The following is a 22,804-nucleotide window of genomic DNA, read 5'->3' as shown; positions in this document are numbered from 1 at the left end:
AAATTTCTGCCCTTATATATATTTTATCTCCAACAGCCCTTCTGAAATTATTGTTCTGAAATAATATTCTCTATCTCTTACAATCTAATCTTCAAATCCACAACACGTTAACTCATTGTTCTCTCTTTCATGCAGAACGTCAATAATTGGTTTCCAGTTCTTCATAAAATTATCTGTTGATTTCTCTTCAAGTAGGGTCGTCAGTTTGTTCATCTCTGCAAATTGCATAACTTTCATCCCCCATTCTTCTATTGACGGAGTGTCTATAGTTTTCCAATATTGTGCATAAAGTATTCTTGCCTCACTTATATGAAAATACAAAAAATACGATATTTTGGCAGGAGGTCTGGTATAGAGGGTAGAGCTGCCGTTAAGCCTGAAAATAACCAATGAAGGCCGCCCGTTCAAGATCACCGGAAGCTTCCATGAGTGGTGAAACCTTAAGAATCTAACAAACAAACTGTGTTTTCTTGGGTGAGAGACAAGAAGTTGTTTGCAGCTGTTTGTCAGCATGAGAGGGGATGTGGGTAGAATGATTATCTTCCTGAAAATATCCATCTGGAATGTACGGTAGTTTAGTTCTTGAAAGATAGAACTTCTCTGTTTATTATGAAGAAAAAAAACCCTTGGGGTTTAGAGAAAGCCTGCCTATGCAGACCATCATGAATTAAAGTCAAAAGAGCAATCCAATGACAGAGAAAGGCAATAATTTTCAAACAAGTTTCCCTTGTCCTGTTTTTCTTACCTGAGGTCTTACAGTACATCCATTTGGGACTCTCATCATAGTTGTTAGTGAGAGAACACCAAAGCTGTCCCTTCGATGCCCCATCTGCTGTGCAAGATGAATAGGACTTTCCATGGTAGATGAAAGGGAAGACGCAGGGCCCCTGAGAGTTTGCAGATAATCCTGCACGGAGATGAGGAAAAGAGAGTAAGTTCTTATGTTCTCCATCACCGAGCTCAAGGCATTTGGGAGGCAATTAACACTGGAAATACGGCATAAGCATTCAAGTTCCTGGTACCTCCAGTGATCCAGTCAACCTTTCACAAGCCCTTAATTTGCCCAGTGGCAACCACTTAAAGCACACAGTCAGCAACAACTTGCTTACAGCCTAATGTGGAAAGCAAGTTATGAACATTGCCTTGTATGCATCCCCCAATCCCAATTTCCACTCTCCAGAATCCAGTCTGCAAAGAGGCTCTTGCACATTTTAAAATGTCTTTGGGAGCATTAAGTAGAGTCAGAGAAAGAGTACTTCTTCAGGTTGTGGCGATTCTACTCCTCAAATAACCGTTTAAGATAAAAGCACAGGCAGTTGCCTTTTGAGTCAGATACTGGTTCATCTAACTTGGTAGAGTCTACACCTGTGGCTCCAAACTACCAGTCGGGACCCACTGGTGGGTCGCTACTGGATATTTGGTGGCTCCCCAAAGGGTAATGAAAAGATCAGTATTCTAACAGCTGAATAGCTAAAAAGTTCAGCTGTTCAAAAACAGATAGTGTAGCTTCATATTGCCCTGCCAGGAGCTGAGCTCCAGCAGTTTGCAAGCACGGGTAAATATAGGAAGATAAATGTTAGTGGATTTTTCTTTCTGGTGGTTATTAATTTATTTATAATTTATATTATTTATAAACAAATTGAATACATCTTTCTAGATCACATTTTTTTTTTAAATGATGGTAAACCTAGGTGTGTCCAGATAGAGTGCTGCTTTAAAAAGCGGGTCCTGGTGCTAAAAAGTTGGGAACCACTGGTCTACACTGAGTGGCAGCTGCACTTTGAAGCGTAGGGGTCTTTCCCAGTCCTGGATGGAGAATGCCAGGACTGACCTTTGATGCTTCTGCATGCAAAGCACTTGTAGTTCCATTCCAATGATGCAAGGGAGCAGACCTTAGAGCACTTCAAAGGATTCATTATGGAAAATAGGGTTGAGGTGGGCAGACAATCAGGTATATCCCCAGAGCCCAATTTCAAGAAGAATTCTTACAGAAAAGCACAGAAAAGAGGAGGATAAAGACATATCTTCTCTCCATTGGTACAGGTTGTTGGTTTACTCCTTGTTTCCTTTTGTGAGTATCTTCCTGGTACACTTTCTTGACTACACTATACAGCCTTCTCAGTTTTGATTCAATTCATTTCTAACTGATTGTCCCAACAACTCATCACAGGCCTTAACATAAAATGACCCCCTCCCACTTCAACCCTATTTTCCAGCATATTAAATCTGACATGGATAATTTTGTAAAATAAGTGAGAGTGAAGCTTGAGACATTTTTAGGCATATTAGAACTGGCTGTTATTCTAGAATCCCCACTTATCTTACTTGTGGCAGAGCAGTAGCTCCACTTCGCGTCCTCATCGTAGTTCCCCGTTGTGGCACACCAGAACCTTCCGTCCGAATTTTCATTGGTGCAGTTGTAGAAGGTCCGCTTCTTGTAGATGAAGGGGAAGACACAGGCCTGGCCCCCCAGGTTCCCTTCATAATCTGCACATGTGTGGTGCATAAAAATGGGGAGGGAGGGGATGTCAAAAAGAACAATTGGGAGAAAACTATACTAAATACTGCAGAAAGACAGACATGCTAACAGATGTGTATGTTACTCCAAATATTTCACTAATATTGGACTTTGGGTTTTCAGATGTAACCAGAAGTAAATTTAATCAGAAGTAAACTTTAAACCTGTGGTCTTCAACCTTTTTCCTGCCATGACCCCAATCAATCAATCAATCAATCAATCAATCAATCAATCAATCAATCAATCAATCAATCAATCAATCAGAGACTAGGGACCCACTGCTGATCCAGCCCCATCCTGGAAACCATTCTGCCCCCACTACCGTCATTGACTCCCACGGTGCCACTGTCCCATCACCGATCCTAGCACATACCATGAAATTGTGCTTTCTCTTGGTGATATTGTCCTTTCTGGGTGGAGTGGCATTCTTCTGTTATCTTAGTGAAGCCATTGAAGCAGGCAAGGCATGGGCAGGAATGCTAAATGAATGGTACAGTGCCAGTACTACTAAGGGTTTTTTTTTTTAATCACCATCTTAGGTTAGGGGAAGATGTGGATAATTGTGAAAATAAGTGGGAGTGAATCTTCAACCATTTTTGTTCCTGTAAGAGGCGGGCTTTGAAAGGCTTCCACTACCTAACAAATGAGGCATTGTGAACCCTATGTGAACCCTATATCCATAACCCACAGATGGAAGAACACTGACTTAAAACAGCGCATGCCTAATCCTACTGCCAGGAAATAGAGGGTGAACAACCAAGAGGTGGCAGCAGACACTCCTGCAAGGAGCAGCCATCCCTTCTCTTGCTCTCCTGCACCCTTCCCTTGGGTGATGGGATGGCGGGGAAGAGCAGTTGCCCAACCAGGCTAACATCCAAGACTGGACCTAGAGTGCCCAGATAAGGACTTTTCAAGAAGATTCCAACCATCACCAAATACCTTACCTTGAAGAGCACATGCCCTCCATTTTTTGTCGCTGTCATAGTTTGCAGTCGTGGCGCACCACGGTTGGTTATCAGGGGATCCATCCTTAGTACAAGCAGAATATGATTTCCCATTGTAAATGAAGGGGAAATGGCAAGGAAGAGGCTCTGTGAAGGAAACAAAGCACAAGGGAAAGAGATTTAGGGCGCAATTCTAACCCCTGGGTTAGGCCGGTGCAAGTCAGTTGCCAGCACGGATGGATGCCGGCCTCTCACTCTAATCGGAGAGGCAGCAGGCACGGATGGCAGTACGTTTTCTACTGAGCAGCGCAGAGGCGTGTCAGGGTGGAGAGAAGATGGGGTAGGGCGGGAAGTGGGGCAAAATGGGGAGGGGAATGGTTGTGCGGGAGCAGGTGGCAGGTGGAATGGACCCAGGAGGGAGGCCGGGATGGCAGCAGAGGCTCCTGCTAGATCCCATTTCCCTTCGCAAGCCCAATCTGCTGGCATGGGGCTGCACTTTCCTGCGCCAGCGCACTCCTGATACAGGGTTGAGTAGTCCCATAGAGGCTTCTGGGGCTTACCCTGGGGCAATGGGACAAAAGCTCCCTTACCTTGGGGAACATCCAACAGCCTTATTGCCCACATTGGATACAGCTGCCACCATTTCATTGCGACTGCACTGTGGCGTGGGCAGTTTGGTTAGAATTGGGCTGTCAGATTCCTTATCAATAAGAGGTGTTTTGCTATTCTAGCTACATTTCCTCTGGAAGATACAGCCATGCCTGATGCCCCTGGTCCTGCAGAGAGAACACCTATGCCCCACAAGATCCCTTGGTTCCATCGCTCTGTATAATCCTGTCCCTTCATCAAACTCTTCCCACACATTTTCTCCAACAGAGACTCTAATCTTCAAACAAGTTCCCCTTGTCCTGTTTTTCTCACCTGAGGGCTTACAGTAGGTCCATTTGGGACTCTCATCATAGTTGCTAGTGAGAGAACACCAGAGCTGTCCTTTTGATGCCCCATCTGTTGTGCAAGATGAATAGGACTTTCCACGGTAGATGAAAGGGAAGACGCAGGGCCCCTGTGAGTTTGCAGATAATCCTGGGTGAAGGTGAGGAGAAGAGACAAAGTTCTTATTTTCCCCATCATTGAGCTCTAGCTATTTGGGAGGGAAGTAATTAAGACTGGAAATGTGGCATAGAGAAGCATTCAAGTTCCTGGGTCTTCCACTGATCCAGTCCACTTGTCACAAGCCCTTAACTTGTCCAATGGCATTCACTTAAAGCGCACAATCACCAACAACTTGCTAATGTTGGGAGCAAGCTATGAACACTGCCTTGTATGCATCTCCCCAATCCCAATTTCAACCCTCCAGAATCCAGTCTGCTTAGAGGCTCTGGTCCATTTTCCAGTTAAAAGATCCTTGGGAGTATTATGTTGAATCAGAGAAAGATGCTTCTTCATGTTGTGGCAGTTCTATTCCTCAAAGAACCATTTAAGATAAAAACCCGGACAGCTGCCTTTGGAGTCAGATATTGGTCCATCTAACTTGGTAGTATCTACATCAGTGGTTCTCAAACTGTGGGTCAGGACCCTCTGTTGGGTCGGGACCAGGTGTGAGTTGAGTCTCCAAAAGGTGATGAAAAAATCAGTATACTAACAGCTGAATAGCTGAAAGCTCAGCTGTTCAAAAATCAGATACTGTAGCTGCTATCCACCCTGCCAGGAGCAGAGCTCCAGCAGTTTGCAAATATGTGTAAATATAGGGAAATAAATGTTTGTGGGTCTTTCTTTCTGGTGGTTATTATTTATGAATATATATATAAAAAAAATTGAGTTCTCCTTTTCTAAAGTCTGGTAAACCTAGGTGGTCCTGATAGAGTCCTGCTTTAAAAAGTGGGTCCTGGTGCTAAAACGTTTGGGAACCACTGGTCTACCCTGAATGGCAGCCACACTTCAAAGCTTACGGGTCTTTCCCAGCCCTGGATGGTGAATGCCAGGACTGATCTTAGAAGCTTCTGCATGCTAAGCATGGGCTCTCCTCCCATCCCAATGATGCAAGGGGGCAGAACTTACTGAATGCTTTAAGATGAAATATGGGGATTATGGTGAAGGCATTCAGACAATCATGTGAATATCCCCAGATTCCAATTTCAAGAACTTTTTCAGAAAAGCACAGACACAGGAGAGTAATGAAATTTCTCCTCTCTATACAAGTGTATACTATCTGTACTTGCCGCTTGTTTACTTTTGTGAGTATCAGAGAGGTCATTTAATCTTCCTGGAACACTTTCCTGACAACACTGTACAGCCCTTCTCAGTTTTGATCTAATTCTAATTCAATTCTAATTGATTGTACCAATGCAAATAATCACCGCCTTGAACTACAATGATCCCCTGCCATTTCAACCCATTATTTTTAGACTTATTAGAACTGGCAGTTACTCTTGAATCCCCCCTTATCTTACTTGTGTCCGCACAGTAGCTCCACTTCGCGTCCTCGTCGTAGTTCCCCGTTGTGGCACACCAGAACCTTCCATCTGAATTTTCATTGGTGCAGGAGTAGAAGGTCCGCTTCCTGTAGATGAAGGGGAAGACACAGGGCTGGCCTCCCGAGTTCCCTCCATATTCTGCAGATGTGTGGTGCACAAAAATGGGAGGGGGTGTCAAAAAAGAAGGATGGGGAGAAAACTGTATTCAAAGGCTGCGTAAAGACAAACATGCTAATGGATGTGCAACATGTATGTTACTCAAAAAATGTTATTAATCCAAATATTTTATTTTTTTCATTTCTCATTATTATTATAATAAAGAAAAAGCGAGAAACACACAATAAAATAAAAAAGGAAAACAAACAACATCATTGAAAAATAGAGAGAAAATACAGATAAAGAAAACCTCTATTACTGTAGCATGAGCGTAGTCAAATATTCTAATAAGATTTTTTTATCTGAATAATCTAAATTTCTGCCCTTATATATATTTTATCTCCAACAGCCCTTCTGAAATTATTGTTCTGAAATAATATTCTCTATCTCTTACAATCTAATCTTCAAATCCACAACACGTTAACTCATTGTTCTCTCTTTCATGCAGAACGTCAATAATTGGTTTCCAGTTCTTCATAAAATTATCTGTTGATTTCTCTTCAAGTAGGGTCGTCAGTTTGTTCATCTCTGCAAATTGCATAACTTTCATCCCCCATTCTTCTATTGACGGAGTGTCTATAGTTTTCCAATATTGTGCATAAAGTATTCTTGCCTCACTTATATGAAAATACAAAAAATACGATATTTTGGCAGGAGGTCTGGTATAGAGGGTAGAGCTGCCGTTAAGCCTGAAAATAACCAATGAAGGCCGCCCGTTCAAGATCACCGGAAGCTTCCATGAGTGGTGAAACCTTAAGAATCTAACAAACAAACTGTGTTTTCTTGGGTGAGAGACAAGAAGTTGTTTGCAGCTGTTTGTCAGCATGAGAGGGGATGTGGGTAGAATGATTATCTTCCTGAAAATATCCATCTGGAATGTACGGTAGTTTAGTTCTTGAAAGATAGAACTTCTCTGTTTATTATGAAGAAAAAAAACCCTTGGGGTTTAGAGAAAGCCTGCCTATGCAGACCATCATGAATTAAAGTCAAAAGAGCAATCCAATGACAGAGAAAGGCAATAATTTTCAAACAAGTTTCCCTTGTCCTGTTTTTCTTACCTGAGGTCTTACAGTACATCCATTTGGGACTCTCATCATAGTTGTTAGTGAGAGAACACCAAAGCTGTCCCTTCGATGCCCCATCTGCTGTGCAAGATGAATAGGACTTTCCATGGTAGATGAAAGGGAAGACGCAGGGCCCCTGAGAGTTTGCAGATAATCCTGCACGGAGATGAGGAAAAGAGAGTAAGTTCTTATGTTCTCCATCACCGAGCTCAAGGCATTTGGGAGGCAATTAACACTGGAAATACGGCATAAGCATTCAAGTTCCTGGTACCTCCAGTGATCCAGTCAACCTTTCACAAGCCCTTAATTTGCCCAGTGGCAACCACTTAAAGCACACAGTCAGCAACAACTTGCTTACAGCCTAATGTGGAAAGCAAGTTATGAACATTGCCTTGTATGCATCCCCCAATCCCAATTTCCACTCTCCAGAATCCAGTCTGCAAAGAGGCTCTTGCACATTTTAAAATGTCTTTGGGAGCATTAAGTAGAGTCAGAGAAAGAGTACTTCTTCAGGTTGTGGCGATTCTACTCCTCAAATAACCGTTTAAGATAAAAGCACAGGCAGTTGCCTTTTGAGTCAGATACTGGTTCATCTAACTTGGTAGAGTCTACACCTGTGGCTCCAAACTACCAGTCGGGACCCACTGGTGGGTCGCTACTGGATATTTGGTGGCTCCCCAAAGGGTAATGAAAAGATCAGTATTCTAACAGCTGAATAGCTAAAAAGTTCAGCTGTTCAAAAACAGATAGTGTAGCTGCATATTGCCCTGCCAGGAGCTGAGCTCCAGCAGTTTGCAAGCACGGGTAAATATAGGAAGATAAATGTTAGTGGATTTTTCTTTCTGGTGGTTATTAATTTATTTATAATTTATATTATTTATAAACAAATTGAATACATCTTTCTAGATCACATTTTTTTTTAAAATGATGGTAAACCTAGGTGTGTCCAGATAGAGTGCTGCTTTAAAAAGCGGGTCCTGGTGCTAAAAAGTTGGGAACCACTGGTCTACACTGAGTGGCAGCTGCACTTTGAAGCGTAGGGGTCTTTCCCAGTCCTGGATGGAGAATGCCAGGACTGACCTTTGATGCTTCTGCATGCAAAGCACTTGTAGTTCCATTCCAATGATGCAAGGGAGCAGACCTTAGAGCACTTCAAAGGATTCATTATGGAAAATAGGGTTGAGGTGGGCAGACAATCAGGTATATCCCCAGAGCCCAATTTCAAGAAGAATTCTTACAGAAAAGCACAGAAAAGAGGAGGATAAAGACATATCTTCTCTCCATTGGTACAGGTTGTTGGTTTACTCCTTGTTTCCTTTTGTGAGTATCTTCCTGGTACACTTTCTTGACTACACTATACAGCCTTCTCAGTTTTGATTCAATTCATTTCTAACTGATTGTCCCAACAACTCATCACAGGCCTTAACATAAAATGACCCCCTCCCACTTCAACCCTATTTTCCAGCATATTAAATCTGACATGGATAATTTTGTAAAATAAGTGAGAGTGAAGCTTGAGACATTTTTAGGCATATTAGAACTGGCTGTTATTCTAGAATCCCCACTTATCTTACTTGTGGCAGAGCAGTAGCTCCACTTCGCGTCCTCATCGTAGTTCCCCGTTGTGGCACACCAGAACCTTCCGTCCGAATTTTCATTGGTGCAGTTGTAGAAGGTCCGCTTCTTGTAGATGAAGGGGAAGACACAGGCCTGGCCCCCCAGGTTCCCTTCATAATCTGCACATGTGTGGTGCATAAAAATGGGGAGGGAGGGGATGTCAAAAAGAACAATTGGGAGAAAACTATACTAAATACTGCAGAAAGACAGACATGCTAACAGATGTGTATGTTACTCCAAATATTTCACTAATATTGGACTTTGGGTTTTCAGATGTAACCAGAAGTAAATTTAATCAGAAGTAAACTTTAAACTTGTGGTCTTCAACCTTTTTCATGCCATGACCCCAATCAATCAATCAATCAATCAATCAATCAATCAATCAATCAATCAATCAATCAATCAATCAATCAATCAGAGACTAGGGACCCACTGCTGATCCAGCCCCATCCTGGAAACCATTCTGCCCCCACTACCGTCATTGACTCCCACGGTGCCACTGTCCCATCACCGATCCTAGCACATACCATGAAATTGTGCTTTCTCTTGGTGATATTGTCCCTTCTGGGTGGAGTGGCATTCTTCTGTTATCTCAGTGAAGCCATTGAAGCAGGCAAGGCATGGGCAGGAATGCTAAATGAATGGTACAGTGCCAGTACTACTAAGGGTTTTTTTTTTTAATCACCATCTTAGGTTAGGGGAAGATGTGGATAATTGTGAAAATAAGTGGGAGTGAATCTTCAACCATTTTTGTTCCTGTAAGAGGCGGGCTTTGAAAGGCTTCCACTACCTAACAAATGAGGCATTGTGAACCCTATGTGAACCCTATATCCATAACCCACAGATGGAAGAACACTGACTTAAAACAGCACATGCCTAATCCTACTGTCGGGAAATAGAGGGTGAACAACCAAGAGGTGGCAGCAGACACTCCTGCAAGGAGCAGCCATCCCTTCTCTTGCTCTCCTGCACCCTTCCCTTGGGTGATGGGATGGCGGGGAAGAGCAGTTGCCCAACCAGGCTAACATCCAAGACTGGACCTAGAGTGCCCAGATAAGGACTTTCCAAGAAGATTCCAACCATCACCAAATACCTTACCTTGAAGAGCACATGCCCTCCATTTTTTGTCGCTGTCATAGTTTGCAGTCGTGGCGCACCACGGTTGGTTATCAGGGGATCCATCCTTAGTACAAGCAGAATATGATTTCCCATTGTAAATGAAGGGGAAATGGCAAGGAAGAGGCTCTGTGAAGGAAACAAAGCACAAGGGAAAGAGATTTAGGGCGCAATTCTAACCCCTGGGTTAGGCCGGTGCAAGTCAGTTGCCAGCACGGATGGATGCCGGCCTCTCACTCTAATCGGAGAGGCAGCAGGCACGGATGGCAGTACGTTTTCTACTGAGCAGCGCAGAGGCGTGTCAGGGTGGAGAGAAGATGGGGTAGGGCGGGAAGTGGGGCAAAATGGGGAGGGGAATGGTTGTGCGGGAGCAGGTGGCAGGTGGAATGGACCCAGGAGGGAGGCCGGGATGGCAGCAGAGGCTCCTGCTAGATCCCATTTCCCTTCGCAAGCCCAATCTGCTGGCATGGGGCTGCACTTTCCTGCGCCAGCGCACTCCTGATACAGGGTTGAGTAGTCCCATAGAGGCTTCTGGGGCTTACCCTGGGGCAATGGGACAAAAGCTCCCTTACCTTGGGGAACATCCAACAGCCTTATTGCCCACATTGGATACAGCTGCCACCATTTCATTGCGACTGCACTGTGGCGTGGGCAGTTTGGTTAGAATTGGGCTGTCAGATTCCTTATCAATAAGAGGTGTTTTGCTATTCTAGCTACATTTCCTCTGGAAGATACAGCCATACCTGATGCCCCTGGTCCTGCTGAGAGAACACCTATGCCCCACAAGATCCCTTGGTTCCATCGCTCTGTATAATCCTGTCCCTTCATCAAACTCTTCCCACACATTTTCTCCAACAGAGACTCTAATCTTCAAACAAGTTCCCCTTGTCCTGTTTTTCTCACCTGAGGGCTTACAGTAGGTCCATTTGGGACTCTCATCATAGTTGCTAGTGAGAGAACACCAGAGCTGTCCTTTTGATGCCCCATCTGTTGTGCAAGATGAATAGGACTTTCCACGGTAGATGAAAGGGAAGACGCAGGGCCCCTGTGAGTTTGCAGATAATCCTGGGTGAAGGTGAGGAGAAGAGACAAAGTTCTTATTTTCCCCATCATTGAGCTCTAGCTATTTGGGAGGGAAGTAATTAAGACTGGAAATGTGGCATAGAGAAGCATTCAAGTTCCTGGGTCTTCCACTGATCCAGTCCACTTGTCACAAGCCCTTAACTTGTCCAATGGCATTCACTTAAAGCGCACAATCACCAACAACTTGCTAATGTTGGGAGCAAGCTATGAACACTGCCTTGTATGCATCTCCCCAATCCCAATTTCAACCCTCCAGAATCCAGTCTGCTTAGAGGCTCTGGTCCATTTTCCAGTTAAAAGATCCTTGGGAGTATTATGTTGAATCAGAGAAAGATGCTTCTTCATGTTGTGGCAGTTCTATTCCTCAAAGAACCATTTAAGATAAAAACCCGGACAGCTGCCTTTGGAGTCAGATATTGGTCCATCTAACTTGGTAGTATCTACATCAGTGGTTCTCAAACTGTGGGTCAGGACCCTCTGTTGGGTCGGGACCAGGTGTGAGTTGAGTCTCCAAAAGGTGATGAAAAAATCAGTATACTAACAGCTGAATAGCTGAAAGCTCAGCTGTTCAAAAATCAGATACTGTAGCTGCTATCCACCCTGCCAGGAGCAGAGCTCCAGCAGTTTGCAAATATGTGTAAATATAGGGAAATAAATGTTTGTGGGTCTTTCTTTCTGGTGGTTATTATTTATGAATATATATATTAAAAAATTTGAGTTCTCCTTTTCTAAAGTCTGGTAAACCTAGGTGGTCCTGATAGAGTCCTGCTTTAAAAAGTGGGTCCTGGTGCTAAAACGTTTGGGAACCACTGGTCTACCCTGAATGGCAGCCACACTTCAAAGCTTACGGGTCTTTCCCAGCCCTGGATGGTGAATGCCAGGACTGATCTTAGAAGCTTCTGCATGCTAAGCATGGGCTCTCCTCCCATCCCAATGATGCAAGGGGGCAGAACTTACTGAATGCTTTAAGATGAAGTATGGGGATTATGGTGAAGGCATTCAGACAATCATGTGAATATCCCCAGATTCCAATTTCAAGAACTTTTTCAGAAAAGCACAGACACAGGAGAGTAATGAAATTTCTCCTCTCTATACAAGTGTATACTATCTGTACTTGCCGCTTGTTTACTTTTGTGAGTATCAGAGAGGTCATTTAATCTTCCTGGAACACTTTCCTGACAACACTGTACAGCCCTTCTCAGTTTTGATCTAATTCTAATTCAATTCTAATTGATTGTACCAATGCAAATAATCACCGCCTTGAACTACAATGATCCCCTGCCATTTCAACCCATTATTTTTAGACTTATTAGAACTGGCAGTTACTCTTGAATCCCCCCTTATCTTACTTGTGTCCGCACAGTAGCTCCACTTCGCGTCCTCGTCGTAGTTCCCCGTTGTGGCACACCAGAACCTTCCATCTGAATTTTCATTGGTGCAGGAGTAGAAGGTCCGCTTCCTGTAGATGAAGGGGAAGACACAGGGCTGGCCTCCCGAGTTCCCTCCATATTCTGCAGATGTGTGGTGCACAAAAATGGGAGGGGGTGTCAAAAAAGAAGGATGGGGAGAAAACTGTATTCAAAGGCTGCGTAAAGACAAACATGCTAATGGATGTGCAACATGTATGTTACTCAAAAAATGTTATTAATCCAAATATTTTATTTTTTTCATTTCTCATTATTATTATAATAAAGAAAAAGCGAGAAACACACAATAAAATAAAAAAGGAAAACAAACAACATCATTGAAAAATAGAGAGAAAATACAGATAAAGAAAACCTCTATTACTGTAGCATGAGCGTAGTCAAATATTCTAATAAGATTTTTTTATCTGAATAATCTAAATTTCTGCCCTTATATATATTTTATCTCCAACAGCCCTTCTGAAATTATTGTTCTGAAATAATATTCTCTATCTCTTACAATCTAATCTTCAAATCCACAACACGTTAACTCATTGTTCTCTCTTTCATGCAGAACGTCAATAATTGGTTTCCAGTTCTTCATAAAATTATCTGTTGATTTCTCTTCAAGTAGGGTCGTCAGTTTGTTCATCTCTGCAAATTGCATAACTTTCATCCCCCATTCTTCTATTGACGGAGTGTCTATAGTTTTCCAATATTGTGCATAAAGTATTCTTGCCTCACTTATATGAAAATACAAAAAATACGATATTTTGGCAGGAGGTCTGGTATAGAGGGTAGAGCTGCCGTTAAGCCTGAAAATAACCAATGAAGGCCGCCCGTTCAAGATCACCGGAAGCTTCCATGAGTGGTGAAACCTTAAGAATCTAACAAACAAACTGTGTTTTCTTGGGTGAGAGACAAGAAGTTGTTTGCAGCTGTTTGTCAGCATGAGAGGGGATGTGGGTAGAATGATTATCTTCCTGAAAATATCCATCTGGAATGTACGGTAGTTTAGTTCTTGAAAGATAGAACTTCTCTGTTTATTATGAAGAAAAAAAACCCTTGGGGTTTAGAGAAAGCCTGCCTATGCAGACCATCATGAATTAAAGTCAAAAGAGCAATCCAATGACAGAGAAAGGCAATAATTTTCAAACAAGTTTCCCTTGTCCTGTTTTTCTTACCTGAGGTCTTACAGTACATCCATTTGGGACTCTCATCATAGTTGTTAGTGAGAGAACACCAAAGCTGTCCCTTCGATGCCCCATCTGCTGTGCAAGATGAATAGGACTTTCCATGGTAGATGAAAGGGAAGACGCAGGGCCCCTGAGAGTTTGCAGATAATCCTGCACGGAGATGAGGAAAAGAGAGTAAGTTCTTATGTTCTCCATCACCGAGCTCAAGGCATTTGGGAGGCAATTAACACTGGAAATACGGCATAAGCATTCAAGTTCCTGGTACCTCCAGTGATCCAGTCAACCTTTCACAAGCCCTTAATTTGCCCAGTGGCAACCACTTAAAGCACACAGTCAGCAACAACTTGCTTACAGCCTAATGTGGAAAGCAAGTTATGAACATTGCCTTGTATGCATCCCCCAATCCCAATTTCCACTCTCCAGAATCCAGTCTGCAAAGAGGCTCTTGCACATTTTAAAATGTCTTTGGGAGCATTAAGTAGAGTCAGAGAAAGAGTACTTCTTCAGGTTGTGGCGATTCTACTCCTCAAATAACCGTTTAAGATAAAAGCACAGGCAGTTGCCTTTTGAGTCAGATACTGGTTCATCTAACTTGGTAGAGTCTACACCTGTGGCTCCAAACTACCAGTCGGGACCCACTGGTGGGTCGCTACTGGATATTTGGTGGCTCCCCAAAGGGTAATGAAAAGATCAGTATTCTAACAGCTGAATAGCTAAAAAGTTCAGCTGTTCAAAAACAGATAGTGTAGCTGCATATTGCCCTGCCAGGAGCTGAGCTCCAGCAGTTTGCAAGCACGGGTAAATATAGGAAGATAAATGTTAGTGGATTTTTCTTTCTGGTGGTTATTAATTTATTTATAATTTATATTATTTATAAACAAATTGAATACATCTTTCTAGATCACATTTTTTTTTAAAATGATGGTAAACCTAGGTGTGTCCAGATAGAGTGCTGCTTTAAAAAGCGGGTCCTGGTGCTAAAAAGTTGGGAACCACTGGTCTACACTGAGTGGCAGCTGCACTTTGAAGCGTAGGGGTCTTTCCCAGTCCTGGATGGAGAATGCCAGGACTGACCTTTGATGCTTCTGCATGCAAAGCACTTGTAGTTCCATTCCAATGATGCAAGGGAGCAGACCTTAGAGCACTTCAAAGGATTCATTATGGAAAATAGGGTTGAGGTGTGCAGACAATCAGGTATATCCCCAGAGCCCAATTTCAAGAAGAATTCTTACAGAAAAGCACAGAAAAGAGGAGGATAAAGACATATCTTCTCTCCATTGGTACAGGTTGTTGGTTTACTCCTTGTTTCCTTTTGTGAGTATCTTCCTGGTACACTTTCTTGACTACACTATACAGCCTTCTCAGTTTTGATTCAATTCATTTCTAACTGATTGTCCCAACAACTCATCACAGGCCTTAACATAAAATGACCCCCTCCCACTTCAACCCTATTTTCCAGCATATTAAATCTGACATGGATAATTTTGTAAAATAAGTGAGAGTGAAGCTTGAGACATTTTTAGGCATATTAGAACTGGCTGTTATTCTAGAATCCCCACTTATCTTACTTGTGGCAGAGCAGTAGCTCCACTTCGCGTCCTCATCGTAGTTCCCCGTTGTGGCACACCAGAACCTTCCGTCCGAATTTTCATTGGTGCAGTTGTAGAAGGTCCGCTTCTTGTAGATGAAGGGGAAGACACAGGCCTGGCCCCCCAGGTTCCCTTCATAATCTGCACATGTGTGGTGCATAAAAATGGGGAGGGAGGGGATGTCAAAAAGAACAATTGGGAGAAAACTATACTAAATACTGCAGAAAGACAGACATGCTAACAGATGTGTATGTTACTCCAAATATTTCACTAATATTGGACTTTGGGTTTTCAGATGTAACCAGAAGTAAATTTAATCAGAAGTAAACTTTAAACCTGTGGTCTACAACCTTTTTCCTGCCATGACCCCAATCAATCAATCAATCAATCAATCAATCAATCAATCAATCAATCAGAGACTAGGGACCCACTGCTGATCCAGCCCCATCCTGGAAACCATTCTGCCCCCACTACCGTCATTGACTCCCACGGTGCCACTGTCCCATCACCGATCCTAGCACATACCATGAAATTGTGCTTTCTCTTGGTGATATTGTCCCTTCTGGGTGGAGTGGCATTCTTCTGTTATCTCAGTGAAGCCATTGAAGCAGGCAAGGCATGGGCAGGAATGCTAAATGAATGGTACAGTGCCAGTACTACTAAGGGTTTTTTTTTTTAATCACCATCTTAGGTTAGGGGAAGATGTGGATAATTGTGAAAATAAGTGGGAGTGAATCTTCAACCATTTTTGTTCCTGTAAGAGGCGGGCTTTGAAAGGCTTCCACTACCTAACAAATGAGGCATTGTGAACCCTATGTGAACCCTATATCCATAACCCACAGATGGAAGAACACTGACTTAAAACAGCACATGCCTAATCCTACTGTCGGGAAATAGAGGGTGAACAACCAAGAGGTGGCAGCAGACACTCCTGCAAGGAGCAGCCATCCCTTCTCTTGCTCTCCTGCACCCTTCCCTTGGGTGATGGGATGGCGGGGAAGAGCAGTTGCCCAACCAGGCTAACATCCAAGACTGGACCTAGAGTGCCCAGATAAGGACTTTCCAAGAAGATTCCAACCATCACCAAATACCTTACCTTGAAGAGCACATGCCCTCCATTTTTTGTCGCTGTCATAGTTTGCAGTCGTGGCGCACCACGGTTGGTTATCAGGGGATCCATCCTTAGTACAAGCAGAATATGATTTCCCATTGTAAATGAAGGGGAAATGGCAAGGAAGAGGCTCTGTGAAGGAAACAAAGCACAAGGGAAAGAGATTTAGGGCGCAATTCTAACCCCTGGGTTAGGCCGGTGCAAGTCAGTTGCCAGCACGGATGGATGCCGGCCTCTCACTCTAATCGGAGAGGCAGCAGGCACGGATGGCAGTACGTTTTCTACTGAGCAGCGCAGAGGCGTGTCAGGGTGGAGAGAAGATGGGGTAGGGCGGGAAGTGGGGCAAAATGGGGAGGGGAATGGTTGTGCGGGAGCAGGTGGCAGGTGGAATGGACCCAGGAGGGAGGCCGGGATGGCAGCAGAGGCTCCTGCTAGATCCCATTTCCCTTCGCAAGCCCAATCTGCTGGCATGGGGCTGCACTTTCCTGCGCCAGCGCACTCCTGATACAGGGTTGAGTAGTCCCATAGAGGCTTCTGGGGCTTACCCTGGGGCAATGGGACAAAAGCTCCCTTACCTTGGGGAACATCCAACAGCCTTATTGCCCACATTGGATACAGCTGCCACCATTTCATTGCGACTGCACTGTGGCGTGGGCAGTTTGGTTAGAATTGGGCTGTCAGATTCCTTATCAATAAGAGGTGTTTTGCTATTCTAGCTACATTTCCTCTGGAAGATACAGCCATACCTGATGCCCCTGGTCCTGCTGAGAGAACACCTATGCCCCACAAGATCCCTTGGTTCCATCGCTCTGTATAATCCTGTCCCTTCATCAAACTCTTCCCACACATTTTCTCCAACAGAGACTCTAATCTTCAAACAAGTTCCCCTTGTCCTGTTTTTCTCACCTGAGGGCTTACAGTAGGTCCATTTGGGACTCTCATCATAGTTGCTAGTGAGAGAACACCAGAGCTGTCCTTTTGATGCCCCATCTGTTGTGCAAGATGAATAGGACTTTCCACGGTAGATGAAAGGGAAGACGCAGGGCCCCTGTGAGTTTGCAGATAATCCTGGGTGAAGGTGAGGAGAAGAGACAAAGTTCTTATTTTCCCCATCATTGAGCTCTAGCTATTTGGGAGGGAAGTAATTAAGACTGGAAATGTGGCATAGAGAAGCATTCAAGTTCCTGGGTCTTCCACTGATCCAGTCCACTTGTCACAAGCCCTTAACTTGTCCAATGGCATTCACTTAAAGCGCACAATCACCAACAACTTGCTAATGTTGGGAGCAAGCTATGAACACTGCCTTGTATGCATCTCCCCAATCCCAATTTCAACCCTCCAGAATCCAGTCTGCTTAGAGGCTCTGGTCCATTTTCCAGTTAAAAGATCCTTGGGAGTATTATGTTGAATCAGAGAAAGATGCTTCTTCATGTTGTGGCAGTTCTATTCCTCAAAGAACCATTTAAGATAAAAACCCGGACAGCTGCCTTTGGAGTCAGATATTGGTCCATCTAACTTGGTAGTATCTACATCAGTGGTTCTCAAACTGTGGGTCAGGACCCTCTGTTGGGTCGGGACCAGGTGTGAGTTGAGTCTCCAAAAGGTGATGAAAAAATCAGTATACTAACAGCTGAATAGCTGAAAGCTCAGCTGTTCAAAAATCAGATACTGTAGCTGCTATCCACCCTGCCAGGAGCAGAGCTCCAGCAGTTTGCAAATATGTGTAAATATAGGGAAATAAATGTTTGTGGGTCTTTCTTTCTGGTGGTTATTATTTATGAATATATATATTAAAAAATTTGAGTTCTCCTTTTCTAAAGTCTGGTAAACCTAGGTGGTCCTGATAGAGTCCTGCTTTAAAAAGTGGGTCCTGGTGCTAAAACGTTTGGGAACCACTGGTCTACCCTGAATGGCAGCCACACTTCAAAGCTTACGGGTCTTTCCCAGCCCTGGATGGTGAATGCCAGGACTGATCTTAGAAGCTTCTGCATGCTAAGCATGGGCTCTCCTCCCATCCCAATGATGCAAGGGGGCAGAACTTACTGAATGCTTTAAGATGAAGTATGGGGATTATGGTGAAGGCATTCAGACAATCATGTGAATATCCCCAGATTCCAATTTCAAGAACTTTTTCAGAAAAGCACAGACACAGGAGAGTAATGAAATTTCTCCTCTCTATACAAGTGTATACTATCTGTACTTGCCGCTTGTTTACTTTTGTGAGTATCAGAGAGGTCATTTAATCTTCCTGGAACACTTTCCTGACAACACTGTACAGCCCTTCTCAGTTTTGATCTAATTCTAATTCAATTCTAATTGATTGTACCAATGCAAATAATCACCGCCTTGAACTACAATGATCCCCTGCCATTTCAACCCATTATTTTTAGACTTATTAGAACTGGCAGTTACTCTTGAATCCCCCCTTATCTTACTTGTGTCCGCACAGTAGCTCCACTTCGCGTCCTCGTCGTAGTTCCCCGTTGTGGCACACCAGAACCTTCCATCTGAATTTTCATTGGTGCAGGAGTAGAAGGTCCGCTTCCTGTAGATGAAGGGGAAGACACAGGGCTGGCCTCCCGAGTTCCCTCCATATTCTGCAGATGTGTGGTGCACAAAAATGGGAGGGGGTGTCAAAAAAGAAGGATGGGGAGAAAACTGTATTCAAAGGCTGCGTAAAGACAAACATGCTAATGGATGTGCAACATGTATGTTACTCAAAAAATGTTATTAATCCAAATATTTTATTTTTTTCATTTCTCATTATTATTATAATAAAGAAAAAGCGAGAAACACACAATAAAATAAAAAAGGAAAACAAACAACATCATTGAAAAATAGAGAGAAAATACAGATAAAGAAAACCTCTATTACTGTAGCATGAGCGTAGTCAAATATTCTAATAAGATTTTTTTATCTGAATAATCTAAATTTCTGCCCTTATATATATTTTATCTCCAACAGCCCTTCTGAAATTATTGTTCTGAAATAATATTCTCTATCTCTTACAATCTAATCTTCAAATCCACAACACGTTAACTCATTGTTCTCTCTTTCATGCAGAACGTCAATAATTGGTTTCCAGTTCTTCATAAAATTATCTGTTGATTTCTCTTCAAGTAGGGTCGTCAGTTTGTTCATCTCTGCAAATTGCATAACTTTCATCCCCCATTCTTCTATTGACGGAGTGTCTATAGTTTTCCAATATTGTGCATAAAGTATTCTTGCCTCACTTATATGAAAATACAAAAAATACGATATTTTGGCAGGAGGTCTGGTATAGAGGGTAGAGCTGCCGTTAAGCCTGAAAATAACCAATGAAGGCCGCCCGTTCAAGATCACCGGAAGCTTCCATGAGTGGTGAAACCTTAAGAATCTAACAAACAAACTGTGTTTTCTTGGGTGAGAGACAAGAAGTTGTTTGCAGCTGTTTGTCAGCATGAGAGGGGATGTGGGTAGAATGATTATCTTCCTGAAAATATCCATCTGGAATGTACGGTAGTTTAGTTCTTGAAAGATAGAACTTCTCTGTTTATTATGAAGAAAAAAAACCCTTGGGGTTTAGAGAAAGCCTGCCTATGCAGACCATCATGAATTAAAGTCAAAAGAGCAATCCAATGACAGAGAAAGGCAATAATTTTCAAACAAGTTTCCCTTGTCCTGTTTTTCTTACCTGAGGTCTTACAGTACATCCATTTGGGACTCTCATCATAGTTGTTAGTGAGAGAACACCAAAGCTGTCCCTTCGATGCCCCATCTGCTGTGCAAGATGAATAGGACTTTCCATGGTAGATGAAAGGGAAGACGCAGGGCCCCTGAGAGTTTGCAGATAATCCTGCACGGAGATGAGGAAAAGAGAGTAAGTTCTTATGTTCTCCATCACCGAGCTCAAGGCATTTGGGAGGCAATTAACACTGGAAATACGGCATAAGCATTCAAGTTCCTGGTACCTCCAGTGATCCAGTCAACCTTTCACAAGCCCTTAATTTGCCCAGTGGCAACCACTTAAAGCACACAGTCAGCAACAACTTGCTTACAGCCTAATGTGGAAAGCAAGTTATGAACATTGCCTTGTATGCATCCCCCAATCCCAATTTCCACTCTCCAGAATCCAGTCTGCAAAGAGGCTCTTGCACATTTTAAAATGTCTTTGGGAGCATTAAGTAGAGTCAGAGAAAGAGTACTTCTTCAGGTTGTGGCGATTCTACTCCTCAAATAACCGTTTAAGATAAAAGCACAGGCAGTTGCCTTTTGAGTCAGATACTGGTTCATCTAACTTGGTAGAGTCTACACCTGTGGCTCCAAACTACCAGTCGGGACCCACTGGTGGGTCGCTACTGGATATTTGGTGGCTCCCCAAAGGGTAATGAAAAGATCAGTATTCTAACAGCTGAATAGCTAAAAAGTTCAGCTGTTCAAAAACAGATAGTGTAGCTGCATATTGCCCTGCCAGGAGCTGAGCTCCAGCAGTTTGCAAGCACGGGTAAATATAGGAAGATAAATGTTAGTGGATTTTTCTTTCTGGTGGTTATTAATTTATTTATAATTTATATTATTTATAAACAAATTGAATACATCTTTCTAGATCACATTTTTTTTTAAAATGATGGTAAACCTAGGTGTGTCCAGATAGAGTGCTGCTTTAAAAAGCGGGTCCTGGTGCTAAAAAGTTGGGAACCACTGGTCTACACTGAGTGGCAGCTGCACTTTGAAGCGTAGGGGTCTTTCCCAGTCCTGGATGGAGAATGCCAGGACTGACCTTTGATGCTTCTGCATGCAAAGCACTTGTAGTTCCATTCCAATGATGCAAGGGAGCAGACCTTAGAGCACTTCAAAGGATTCATTATGGAAAATAGGGTTGAGGTGTGCAGACAATCAGGTATATCCCCAGAGCCCAATTTCAAGAAGAATTCTTACAGAAAAGCACAGAAAAGAGGAGGATAAAGACATATCTTCTCTCCATTGGTACAGGTTGTTGGTTTACTCCTTGTTTCCTTTTGTGAGTATCTTCCTGGTACACTTTCTTGACTACACTATACAGCCTTCTCAGTTTTGATTCAATTCATTTCTAACTGATTGTCCCAACAACTCATCACAGGCCTTAACATAAAATGACCCCCTCCCACTTCAACCCTATTTTCCAGCATATTAAATCTGACATGGATAATTTTGTAAAATAAGTGAGAGTGAAGCTTGAGACATTTTTAGGCATATTAGAACTGGCTGTTATTCTAGAATCCCCACTTATCTTACTTGTGGCAGAGCAGTAGCTCCACTTCGCGTCCTCATCGTAGTTCCCCGTTGTGGCACACCAGAACCTTCCGTCCGAATTTTCATTGGTGCAGTTGTAGAAGGTCCGCTTCTTGTAGATGAAGGGGAAGACACAGGCCTGGCCCCCCAGGTTCCCTTCATAATCTGCACATGTGTGGTGCATAAAAATGGGGAGGGAGGGGATGTCAAAAAGAACAATTGGGAGAAAACTATACTAAATACTGCAGAAAGACAGACATGCTAACAGATGTGTATGTTACTCCAAATATTTCACTAATATTGGACTTTGGGTTTTCAGATGTAACCAGAAGTAAATTTAATCAGAAGTAAACTTTAAACCTGTGGTCTACAACCTTTTTCCTGCCATGACCCCAATCAATCAATCAATCAATCAATCAATCAATCAATCAATCAATCAGAGACTAGGGACCCACTGCTGATCCAGCCCCATCCTGGAAACCATTCTGCCCCCACTACCGTCATTGACTCCCACGGTGCCACTGTCCCATCACCGATCCTAGCACATACCATGAAATTGTGCTTTCTCTTGGTGATATTGTCCCTTCTGGGTGGAGTGGCATTCTTCTGTTATCTCAGTGAAGCCATTGAAGCAGGCAAGGCATGGGCAGGAATGCTAAATGAATGGTACAGTGCCAGTACTACTAAGGGTTTTTTTTTTTAATCACCATCTTAGGTTAGGGGAAGATGTGGATAATTGTGAAAATAAGTGGGAGTGAATCTTCAACCATTTTTGTTCCTGTAAGAGGCGGGCTTTGAAAGGCTTCCACTACCTAACAAATGAGGCATTGTGAACCCTATGTGAACCCTATATCCATAACCCACAGATGGAAGAACACTGACTTAAAACAGCACATGCCTAATCCTACTGTCGGGAAATAGAGGGTGAACAACCAAGAGGTGGCAGCAGACACTCCTGCAAGGAGCAGCCATCCCTTCTCTTGCTCTCCTGCACCCTTCCCTTGGGTGATGGGATGGCGGGGAAGAGCAGTTGCCCAACCAGGCTAACATCCAAGACTGGACCTAGAGTGCCCAGATAAGGACTTTCCAAGAAGATTCCAACCATCACCAAATACCTTACCTTGAAGAGCACATGCCCTCCATTTTTTGTCGCTGTCATAGTTTGCAGTCGTGGCGCACCACGGTTGGTTATCAGGGGATCCATCCTTAGTACAAGCAGAATATGATTTCCCATTGTAAATGAAGGGGAAATGGCAAGGAAGAGGCTCTGTGAAGGAAACAAA

General features: G+C 43.2%; 1 protein-coding gene across 1 annotated transcript in view; it reads right to left on the bottom strand.

Moving 5' to 3' along the window:
• Positions 1 to 84: 84 nt before the first annotated feature.
• Positions 85 to 22,804, bottom strand: part of LOC136652358 (uncharacterized) — a 24,067-nt gene continuing 1,347 nt past the window's right edge. The window contains exons 2-18 of the mRNA XM_066629295.1: positions 22,642 to 22,726; positions 21,525 to 21,686; positions 19,945 to 20,106; positions 18,707 to 18,868; positions 17,178 to 17,339; positions 16,257 to 16,403; positions 15,140 to 15,301; positions 13,560 to 13,721; positions 12,322 to 12,483; positions 10,793 to 10,954; positions 9,872 to 10,018; positions 5,913 to 6,074; positions 4,384 to 4,599; positions 3,463 to 3,609; positions 2,326 to 2,487; positions 746 to 907; positions 85 to 263 (exon numbers count right to left, since the gene is read on the bottom strand). Coding sequence (XP_066485392.1) covers positions 85 to 263; positions 746 to 907; positions 2,326 to 2,487; positions 3,463 to 3,609; positions 4,384 to 4,599; positions 5,913 to 6,074; positions 9,872 to 10,018; positions 10,793 to 10,954; positions 12,322 to 12,483; positions 13,560 to 13,721; positions 15,140 to 15,301; positions 16,257 to 16,403; positions 17,178 to 17,339; positions 18,707 to 18,868; positions 19,945 to 20,106; positions 21,525 to 21,686; positions 22,642 to 22,726 — 2,703 coding nt within the window. The remainder of the gene's footprint in view (positions 264 to 745; positions 908 to 2,325; positions 2,488 to 3,462; positions 3,610 to 4,383; positions 4,600 to 5,912; positions 6,075 to 9,871; positions 10,019 to 10,792; positions 10,955 to 12,321; positions 12,484 to 13,559; positions 13,722 to 15,139; positions 15,302 to 16,256; positions 16,404 to 17,177; positions 17,340 to 18,706; positions 18,869 to 19,944; positions 20,107 to 21,524; positions 21,687 to 22,641; positions 22,727 to 22,804) is intronic.

The sequence above is a fragment of the Tiliqua scincoides genome, chromosome 5 (genome assembly GCF_035046505.1).
Source record: "Tiliqua scincoides isolate rTilSci1 chromosome 5, rTilSci1.hap2, whole genome shotgun sequence".
NCBI lineage: Eukaryota > Metazoa > Chordata > Lepidosauria > Squamata > Scincidae > Tiliqua > Tiliqua scincoides.
The sequence above is the reverse complement of the archived record's forward strand: the minus strand, read 5'-3'. Positions and strand labels throughout refer to the sequence as shown.